This window comes from Rhea pennata, chromosome 2, assembly GCF_028389875.1.
Source record: "Rhea pennata isolate bPtePen1 chromosome 2, bPtePen1.pri, whole genome shotgun sequence".
Taxonomy (NCBI): domain Eukaryota; kingdom Metazoa; phylum Chordata; class Aves; order Rheiformes; family Rheidae; genus Rhea; species Rhea pennata.
The window spans coordinates 133,475,473-133,486,895 of NC_084664.1; the positions used below are offsets into that span (position 1 = coordinate 133,475,473).

Below are 11,423 nucleotides of genomic sequence, written 5' to 3' on the forward strand. Positions count from 1 at the left end.
AGCACTTTGACCAACACATTTTTCTAGACAGAAATTCTAAAGAACAACACACACCCACTTTGTAGCAGGATAATGCGCTCTGACAACAGATTGTTCCTCTGTTCACAGCTGTCTCCAGCGGGAGGAGCTGAAACCTGAACCAAACCCTCCTCGCAGGGATTGGAGCCGCCTTGCGCGCAGCGAGAAAGCCCTCCCAGAAAAACAGCCTGTTTGGAAAAGTGCTTGAGAACATCCCGAAGTGATTGGAGGAGCAGAAAACCCTTCCCCCCTGCACCTGACTAGTGGGTATTTACAGCACTTTTCAAGGCGCCTCTGCAGTGCCACTACACCAGCAGGGCTGCATGGACGGCGCGGCGCAGGCGGTGCGGTAGGGACCGATGCGCTCGCAGTGATCGTGAGAGCTGCGCGCCAGCCGGGCACCGCCGCGCTCGACCACCGGGAGCTTCGGGGAGAAGGAACCGCCTGCGTCCAAAATGCCACGCTCCTTCCTGGTCAAGAAACATTTCAATGCCTCCAAGAAGCCAAATTACAGCGAGCTGGACACTCACACAGGTAACAAAACGAGACCCAACGCCACCGCGTTGCTTGCGGGGCTGCACTTACTGCGTGGCAGCAGAGAGGAGGGGTGGGACTGCTTTTCGGTCTTAGACTTTGGGGACTGGGTTAGTTCGTTCTTTTACTTCATTTGCTTACAGAGAGGCAGCTTGTAGAACTATGTCAAGGCTGCTCAGAATGAATCATGAAGTTTGCCCATCCACTTCAGCTTAGTTATTTTAAGAGGATTTGGCGGGGGGAGGGTTCTTTTCTACATCTGTTGGTAATGGAATTTAACTTTTATAGAAATCCACCATGAAGTTTCACTGTTTCGTTGTACCAGGCTGCAAAAATTTAGAAACAGCTTGCTGCCTTGAAGAGATGTTAAAACTGTAATATGTCTGTTCAAGGGCACTGTCTCTATGCATCATTGTATGTGTATCAAACATTATTTTCTAAATCCTCTTCATGCCTGGATGATCATAATCAATATTTGACTTACACCCTTTTTAACTCACAAAATGTTAATTTTATTGCCTTTTGAAATACTTTCTATTTCTCTTACCTTAAGATTTTCTTCTTTCTCCAGTGATTATATCCCCATACCTGTACGAAAGCTATCCAGTCCCTATCATACCACAGCCAGAGATCCTGAGCTCAGTAGCTTACAACCCCATTACTGTGTGGACTACAACTGGGCTGCTACCATCTCCATTACCTAATGACCTCTCTCCGCTTTCTGGATACCCTTCATCTTTGGGAAGAGTCAGCCCACCTCCACCTTCTGATACCTCCTCCAAAGATCACAGCGGTTCAGAAAGCCCCATTAGTGATGAAGAAGAGAGAATCCAGTCCAAGCTTTCAGATCCCCATGCAATTGAGGCTGAAAAGTTTCAGTGCAGTTTATGCAACAAGACCTATTCAACTTTCTCTGGGTTGGCCAAACATAAGCAGCTGCACTGTGATGCCCAGTCTAGGAAATCGTTCAGCTGCAAGTACTGTGACAAGGAGTATGTCAGCCTGGGAGCACTTAAGATGCACATCAGGACCCACACACTACCTTGTGTCTGCAAGATCTGCGGCAAGGCTTTCTCTAGACCCTGGCTGCTCCAAGGACACATTAGAACTCACACTGGTAAGAACAATCTTTACAAATGCAGTATGTTGTTGCTATACCATCAGAATGCCTTTTTTACTGTTTTTTTTTCCACAGGTAAACAACAGTGTTTCCTTGAAATGCATACACATAATTGCAAATATATCATTAAAAGGCCAAATTCTTTCTTTTTTTGGAGGGGAAGGAGGTGGCAGGGAGAAGGAGGAAAGAGAGCGTAGCCACAGCTCATAACTGGGCGCCAGACTGGTGTAAATCAGCATATCTCCCTTGATAATTCTAGGACAGTTTAGCCCATTTCCACTAACTGAAGATTTTGTTTTAAATGTGTTTAATTATGTTAACTTGCAGGCTTTGGAAACTGCTAACATTGCAATGGTTCCAACTGATTCTGAAATCAAGCAGCAAAACAGACAGGCTGTGCATGAGGAGATGGTCTCTGACTCCTTAAGCAATTGGCAAGTTTTGCGTGCACGATCTGAAGTCCTTTAGATTTGGAAACACATCATTACCAAAGTGTCTTCTTTGTGCTGAGGCAAAAACATGATTTGAGTATAACACTGGGTACAATGTAAAGTCTGTACAGCTGTTTGCTGCCTTTTCAGTCAAAGCCCCTGTCCCAAGTAATTCACATGGAGCTAAGCATACAGTAGAACAAGTTCTTTGAAAAAAAACAATATTTAAAAATGTTGGGAGGCGCCTAACCTAAAAGTGCTGCCTGCACCTGTAGATGTAGAAGGTGTCAGCAGCTTCTCTTCAGAGATTGCGCTCTGCAGCATGTTCTGAAAAGACTGAACTCTGCAAACACAACCAGCAGCGCTGAGAGCTGTTACATCTGGCCTGACTTCACTTTTTATTACATAGCTCCTTTATTATAACAAATATTGCTTCTTTGTTTGTTTCTTAGGATAAATGGGAATTTTACCTAAGAGTGTAGTTCTTTTTTAATGCTCTTTCGTATTTTCCCTTGATGTTTCCTTTTTAGGGGAGAAGCCGTTTTCCTGTCCTCACTGCAACAGGGCTTTTGCAGACAGATCCAATCTGAGGGCTCATCTGCAGACCCACTCGGATGTGAAGAAATATCAGTGCAAAAATTGCTCCAAAACTTTCTCCAGAATGTCTCTTCTGCACAAACATGAGGAATCTGGCTGCTGTGTAGCACACTGAGTCATGCAGTCAATGTTTACCTGGACTCAATGCATTTCTCCACTCCTGTTCCAAATGATAAGTGGAAATCCAGAGGCATTTTTTCTCCTACTTTTCAACCAAAAAGCAAACAAACAAAATAGTGGAAGAACTTAGAATGTCAGTAGAAATGAGCTTAAGCATTTCTGTTCAGTCACTTAAGTGTGAATTTTGAAATATGGGGAAAGACACCGCGCATGACATTTCAAGTAGATGTTAAGGAAGAAACATTATCAACTTTCTTTATAGATGAAACCAAATGTATGTAGTCTATTCTTGCTAAGAAAAGGCTGCAAAGTTAACAATACATTCCTGCCAAGCCATTTCAACCAAAGAAACAGTATTTTAAATCGAACTTTTAATAAAAATGCTACCCAAGTGAATTTTGCTAGACACCATTTATCTCAGGTGCCTTAAAAAGTATTCCAAGTTTACCTTAGTAAATGTTTAATATTATTCATTGCTGTGTTTTTTATTTTATTTTATTAAAAGCCAAGGCCTTCATTAATGATCTGAAATGCTTTAAAACTGCATAATTAAGAGAGGAAAATGAAAACATAAGAGAATGTATAAAAAATTGACAGCCACAAATTAACCGCATGTGCCTTTTTTTAAAAAAAGAAGAAAGACTGTAGCTTCAAACATTCCTGGTGCATGCTTGACCATCTTTTAATATGGAATAGATCCTTTAAACTTTAATCTTTTTTTAAAAAACGGGAATAAGTGCAAGAGAGGGGGTTCTTGGGAGTCTGACAATTATTTTTTTAATGCACAAAGGAAATGCAATATGTTCAGCATTACCCCTCCAAGTGCCTTTTTTATTGATGATTTTGTAAAGTTATGTGGACATAATGTAAATATTTTTATTTTTATATGATTGAATGTGTTATGAATGAAAGTGAATTGTTGCCTATAGCAGTGTCTATAGATAACTTGAAGAAAGCGTGAAGTGAAATTTATGTTTTTTTTTCTAGCCACTTTTTTACAATAAACATTTTTAAGTAAGATTTCTGTTGTTTGTTCTAATTGAATAAAAGGACTGTGCCTGATTTATAAAGGGTGTGGGACATACAGACAAATTGAAGTGTGTCTACATTATGAAATGAAGATGAAAGTGATTTTCAAATGTGAATTCTTAGTTCAAAAGTACTAGACATTAAAAAGAAATACATCCATGGCATTTTCAAACATATAAAACAGTAGAATGCATTTTTATAGAATGTCTCCTTTAAAGCATGGGTGCTTTTTTGTTATTGTTGTTTCTTATAACACCATGTCAACATTGCAAAATATATTTTATCTAGATCATTGGAAAGAAACATCTTTCTTGCATTGTAACAGTTAAAAGGATGCTATCAGAGCAGCCTGATTACAGTGCTTTTCCTGAGACGCTGGTATTACAAACTCTGGGCCAAAGCTCATTATCATCAGTGGAGCCTTTGGGGAGTTTGGTAATATTTGCAGGATGCTCTTTTAGAGCAGTATTCAAGTCATAACACAACATAGTTGATATGGTCACTTAAAGATATTTTTATTAAATATCTTTTATTATCTTTTTAATATATATCAAAAGTGTCAGTTTAATTTATGCTGACTAGGTATATCAGCTAATATATCAGAGGAAATAATTACTCAGTAATAAAAAGAAGGATATTTTTCTTCTAATGGTTTGAATAAAGATTCCAAGATCTGAACTATGTACAAGCATTGCAACATCAACAAATCATATCTTGCTGACTAGTACAAAATAACACTATTTTCAACTTTTTACAGATTGCAAAGCTAGAAAACAGATAAACGCTAGTCGGCATCTAATCTAAGGAGCCCTATGTCTACATTATGGTCCTAGCAAGAGCAAGAGATAGCAAAATATTAATTTTAATAAATTTAATAAATAATAAATAATTAAATTTAATAAATAATAAATTTAACAATTAACAATCAGATTAAAATTAGGTATGCATAAGATGTAGATTTCTTGAAAAAGAGATTGCATTTCAACAAAATATTGCAACAGATTATACCAACATTTTGTCTCTTCCAGTTGAGGCCTGCAGAGGAATGCTTGAGCTGAACTACATTAGAATAACCTAGTCAATACGTGCATAACAGAGGTTTTGTACCTTTTCTCTACAGGAAGTACTGTGCTGGAAAAAGGTCAGTTCAAATGAAATTTTTCAAATGCTCCAAGCATCTTCTGATAAAATCTCTATGTTACAACAACCATTCTCCAGAATCTGTTGGGGTGTTTTCTAGGAAATAACTAGAGAGTTCAAAAAAGATAAACTGAAATATAGGCAAATTGAAAAAAAATGCAGCTAGGATTAGTGGGAATTTGTGAGGTAACATTTTGAAATAAATATAAGAAGGTGTCAAATACCCTTGAAAAATTTCATGTGGTTACTCTATTGATTTACACTTCCATGTTATTCACTTTGAAGTCCATAGGCTCCAGCAGCTATTTGTGCAGCTTTTTCTTCCCAGAATAAAGTTTACCTGTGTATAGGAAAAGCTCTGGCAATAAACAGCTGTTCGTACTGACAAATTTCTAGGTTTGCTCTCCTGCACCCATTTACCTGACATTATAAGGCTTTTCCACTGTTTTAATCCACACTTTAAGTTATCTACATCCATAGTAAATGAAATAACATAAGAACTTGACTTACTGAAAGAGTGGGAAATGCTACTGCTGTCCTTCTGGGAAATCAGATGAAAACTTCATCAAAATACGGTATGCTAAACCAAACACAAGTGGAACTGGTTCTGATTTGAAGATGACAATTAAGATATGGTACTTTGCATGCCTGTAACACCTATACGCATAAAACACAAAGATGGGAAAGGTCTAGAAGCTCTTCTAACTTGACTCTTTAATTGAAACAGAGTACTGTATCACAGATTTCTTGCTCTCTGCCCAGCTGTAGCACAAGCTTCCCAGGGAGGTGAATTTCCCTGTTTTTTCTGGGAGAAAACTTTCTGTCAGGCCATTTCTCCAAAACGTTAATGGTTTTACCTCATTATTCTAGAAAAGCCTTCTGTAGCTGCATGAGTTATTTATCAATATAAATTGAATTCTATTCTGAGCTACTAGTCTACAATTCCACTGATTTTTTTGAAATGTGGCTGAAAGGCCCCCTCCTTAGTGAATCTGCCCATTGAAACGCTCACCATTGCTCTATTTCCTGCAAGACATCTCTGATCTTACATCCAGGTTTTTAATCTTTCTCAAGAAAATATGTTCCCCACACTTCTGCTGTCTTCCTTGTTCTGTTTTGAAGTCTCTTTCTTCTCATCTTCGACACCAGTGCCAAAAGTAATACTTTTAAGTGAAAATTTAAGCAATTTAAAGGCTTGTCTCTCCTGTAAAGCCACTGACATGACAGCAACCTATATACAGTGTGAGTTAATGCTTCTTTTATCTGCAGCCTTTTTGTTTACTAATAAGCTGTCTAAAATCGATGGATCTACAAAAGGGACTTTTTCCTAGAGTCTACTGCAAGTATACTAAATGCATAAATGTCGGGTTATATTTATATGACTACGATTACCCATTCACAGTGAATGAGGGCTAGTTCATTCCCTTATTAGTTTGGAGGAATTTCAGTTCACCTCATGAGTGTCCTTTCAGTGCGCGAAGAAGAGATGAACCACCTCAGCACATGTGCAGCTACAAGTTGAATGTATGAGTTTCTCAAGACCAAATATAATAAATGATTCACTTCAGTTTCCTCTTTTCTCTTCCCCTGAGTGCATTTGGGCATGCTTTTCACCTCAGAGACTGCAGCATGAAGCAATATGTGCATGAAAGAAAGACAGAACAAAGTATATGTTTATGCTCAAAGCACTGAATTATCCTACCAAATAATATGGATGATTAGAAAAGCATCTTCTGCACTCTCCAAAGGGAGAGTAAAAATAAGTAAATAAAATAAATAAAATAAGTACCTCTCAGGATAAAGCATCATGAAGTCTGTCTCCTGTATTTTTTATTATGTAGAATATTATAGTTCCTGTTATCTTTAACTAAGTTCAGGGTCTATTACCCTAAGCTCCATAAAATCATATAACAAAGAAGAAGCAAGCACCCTAAAAAACTTGTAATTTCAATTAAAAAGAAAAAGAAAGAAAGAAAGAAAGAAAGGGACAAGGAGGAAACCTGGTGATTAAATTCTGACATCTCGTGTTCCAGCTGATGCCCCTGCCACAAAATCAAAACAATATTTCATCTTAAGATGTGATATTTTTCTTTCTGAATAAGATATTTTCAATGTTAAAAGTTCCCTCTTTAGAAACAATGTGTTGTATTTAGTATTTGTCCTGGATATTTGGTTTTGTCTCTTTAAAGAAGGTGTTTTAAAAGTTAAAATATATAACCTATAATTCTCCATGACAGGAATATTAAGAACAGAATGTGAGAATCCCACTCCAACCTGTGTGTATTATAATAACAAATGACTGCTGCAAGAGGTAAGATTAGATCAAGAGCAAGTGAAATCACAGAACTGCTGAGGTTGGATACATCTCTGGAGATTATCTAGTCCAACCACCCCCACTCAGTGAAGGGTCACCTAGAGCACATTGCTCAAGACCATGTCCAGTCTCCGAGGATGGAGACTCCACAGCCTTCCTGGGCAATCTGTTCCAGTGTTCAACTACCTTCAAAGAAAAAATTATTTCCTTATATTTAAAGAGAATTTCATGTATTTTAATTTGTTCCCATTGCCTCTCGTCCTCTCACCAGATACTACTAAGAGTCTAGCCCCAGCCTCTTTGTGCACTTCCATTACATATTTATACAAATTGATAAGATCTCCTCAACCTTCTTGTCTTCAGGCTTAGCAGTCCCAGCTCTCACAGCCTCTCCGCATATGAGAGAGGCTCCAAGCCCTTAATCATCTTTGTGGCCCTTCACTAGGCTTGCTCTAGTAAGTGAATATTTTGAACTGGGGAGCCCCAAACAGGACACAGTACTCCAGATTTGGTCTCATTAGTGCTGAGTAGAAGGGAGAAAACACTTAGCACTGATGGGATGCAACAAGGCTGTGGAAACTATATTATCTACAACAACAGCGCGTGTCTAGTACAAACAAAACAGATGCTTGCGTGCTTTATTCCGACTTCCCAACAATTTTAATTCATCTTTATAAAATCAAGAAACTTCAAGGGTGAAGAGTGCAGGACTGGGTCTTGCTGGGAGATCGAGATTTGCCCTGTCTCATTGCAGAGTGCAACAGAATAAGGATGCCTCAGGTGAGTTATGAGGCATGATTTTTCTTCTGCAGATGCACATATTTTTTGAGACACCCTATACAACTTAGCAAAGTCTTTGAGGCCATGGTGCAGCCTGACTATGTCTTTGCATTGGTGTATCCTCTAAGGCACACATAGACAAACCAGACTAGAGAACAAAAAATAAAATTAAAAAGGGGGTATGTGTTGCTTTTACTGGTTTGACATTTGGGTCACCTTGTTCCTTTTCACTTGTTTCTTCAATACTTCAGCTATGCTACCCAAACTAATACTTTTTTGTGTTTTTTCTTCTTATGGTCCACTCAGCATTTTGATACAAAAATATAAGGAAGTGCTTCTTCATGACCTTCCTTCTCTCATTTTCCCCAAAGACAAAAGCCATTGCAAAATGCAATTTTGTCCTCTAGCTGCATGCTATTACACCTCCCCCCTCCATTATCTGGGCGCCGAGTACATGCTAGCTATTTCTGCTTTACTTTTATTCTATGTGCATTGCAAGAAGTTTTTCTAGTGCATAAGATAAGTAGCTAGTAGGTGGATGGAGGCCATAATTTATATGACATTTCTCATAAATAAAGAAGAAATACTTTTTTGTATCTGTCATTTTGCAAACATATTTTTTGCACCATTTAGTTGAAAGAAGACATAGGAAACTGAACAATCACAGGAATGCCAGCAGAAATCCACACAAAAATATGATACCAGTCATAGTTTTAATATCCTGCACACCATAGGCTTGGAAGAGCAACAGTGGTGCATGCAAACATTCATGTGTTATCTACATATAGATAAGACATGCAGCTGACCATCCTGTCTTCTCAAATATGCAAATCCTTTCACTGCAATTCTAATTTGGAGGATCGGCTTTTCACCTAGCCAAAGCAGACCACAGAAAGCCATCCTTTACCTTGATAAGTTTCTATATTCTCCTTAAATCCCATGTTTTAATCTGTTCTATTAGTGTTTTGTCAGCCTAACATAGGAATCATCCCAGCTGAGACTGACGATGGATCGAAGCCAGTGGATCACGGGACTCTTAATACTTCATAGGTGTGGACATTGCCACTTCCTCTAACCAGGCGCTGTAGGTGGGTCAGTCAACAAACACATGTCAGGTGCTGGACCTAAAAATCCATCAAATGGAAACTGCTTCTAACTCATACCTTTTCATACCTTCTTCAAAGACATGACCTAGGAATGTAGGAGCTTTGATCTAATGAAACTCTCACAGAGAAGTGTTTAGGTCTCATTAGATCCCAGAGGTTCCCAGTACAAGTGATGAATATCAAAACATGAAGTCACAGACATCTGTTAGGTTGCTAATAAGAAGCAGTCAAAGTATAAAGTTGCACTGCAATTAGCTCAGATTTTGCACAAGTCCTTAAACCAAAGTAAATTCCTTTGAATGTAACCTGCCCTCTTATGTGGCCTGGCAAATCAGCCACACTTGACAATGAATAAAGAGTTAGAAGGATGAAAACTGACAGTTACTAAGTATCTAACACTAAAAATTGAATGAATAATCAACAATTTAAAGTAATAACACTATGCATAGAAGGGTAATAAAAAACTCTTGCTGTAAAAGCTGCATCATATTTAGTATTAAATTTTATCTTTCTTCATTTTTAAATGTTACAAAAATATATTTTGGAAGACAGTGCACCAAGATTTATTATACTCCAAGTACACCAAGCATTCACTGTTCATCCATAATACATGAAATCAGGCCAGGTTGTTATGTTCTGGAGAGATTTTAAAAAAGAGAATCTTATGACTTGTGATGAACGTTTTGGTGCTGTTTGCGAAAAAACTTGGCATCTTAGTCCAGTTTCTAAGTAGTTCTGACTGGGCAAGGCCCACACGCAAAACTAATCAGGTTTTCAAAAAACCCCAACTTACTGACAAAAATAAAACACATCTTTGGTAAACAGCTTCCAACTTGTAGGCAGTTTCAAGAGATTGCCCCCCATCTTTTCTCTATTTCCCCCTTTTCCAGTACTGGCAGAAAAAATGGTTGCTTTTATTGATATTTTTATTTCCGAAGCAGCTCCCTTCACAGGTTACAGAATCAACACTGTAGGTTCTGGCTGAACAGTCACAGCAGAGATCCATGACTGAAGGCTGGTGAAAACCCAGATATTCTGTCTATCCTAAGAGGCTTCAATATGTCACGCTGGCAGGACAGCATGGGTTCCAGGGACAAAGAGAAGAAAAAGAGAAATCTTGAGGACTACTAAAATGTCAGCCTTCGTAGGAGGGCATGGTATTTAATCGGTATTTACAAGCAGTAAATATCAGTTACAAATTACTTTCCAGGTCAGACTTCTGTAACAGGAGAAACTCAGAAGTTCAGCACTGTTTAGCTTGGAGAGGAGATTTTGGCTCTAACCAAAACTGCAGCTGATAAATCAAGTATGTCTGATTACCATTTTTTTTTACAGCAAAAGAGATTAGGAACTAAGAAAATAGACATTTTTTTAAGTTACACAAATATAAAATAGGAATAACAGAAGCATCCAAAGTCATGCTAGACTATATGCATATGATACACACAAGATTAAGTGTATAGATTTAAACAGGGAAAATGTTTTAACAGAACGGCTCAGCTACAATTCTGATTTTGATTTGTTCGGGTTTTTTTCTAAAAATTTAAACTAAAAAGGCATTTGCATTGTTTATCGGCTGCTTAAAACAGGCAATTAATATTTTCACTCAGATATAGGATTCATTTCCAATTTTTGAAAAAAAAAAAAAAAAAAAAAAAAAAGTTGTTACTTTCTACTAACTCTGCTCGGATCCCAGCTGCATATGTTGGAAATCTTATTGAGGTTCCCCATAAAGGAAGTTGCTTTCTGAGAGAGAGCTTAGAATTGGGCATTATATAATTGGATAGTACGCTGTTTTACGGGCACATAACTAAGTTGTGATGTATATATTACATTCACAGATGCACACCGTGGCCCAGTATCCAATGCAATCAGTCATTTTGAAAGGAGGAAGTCATGTTTTGAGGAGGTGCCATGTAATGTCAAACCGTGCATTTGTATTACTCCCTCACTGATAGATGACGGCCAAGTGGGACTGTGAAAGGACAGGACTAGAAACAGAGCCACTCTTGTGAATATTAATACTCACTGCTTTGGTAGAGGTTGTCCTTTAGCCTTCTTCTCACGATATGGTAGCTGTGCCTAACATGCTGCCAAAAGCCTCCACTTTCTGGTACAGCTGGAGAGAAAGCAGACTAGCATTTCCCTGCGGTATCCAAGGATGAGCCTTCCCTTCAAAATATTTTGTTGGTGCAACTGCACAGTCAGCTCTCTTATATGCATATAATATACAA

The 11,423-nt window shown here is 38.2% G+C and overlaps 1 protein-coding gene across 1 annotated transcript; it reads left to right on the top strand.

Moving 5' to 3' along the window:
- The first annotated feature begins 243 nt into the window (after positions 1 to 243).
- Positions 244 to 3,802, top strand: SNAI2 (snail family transcriptional repressor 2). Its single transcript, XM_062568245.1, has 3 exons — positions 244 to 552; positions 1,124 to 1,669; positions 2,634 to 3,802. Exons 1-3 carry the CDS (start codon positions 474 to 476, stop codon positions 2,813 to 2,815), a joined length of 807 nt encoding a protein of 268 aa, XP_062424229.1. The 5' UTR covers positions 244 to 473; the 3' UTR covers positions 2,816 to 3,802.
- The last annotated feature ends 7,621 nt before the right edge of the window (positions 3,803 to 11,423 follow it).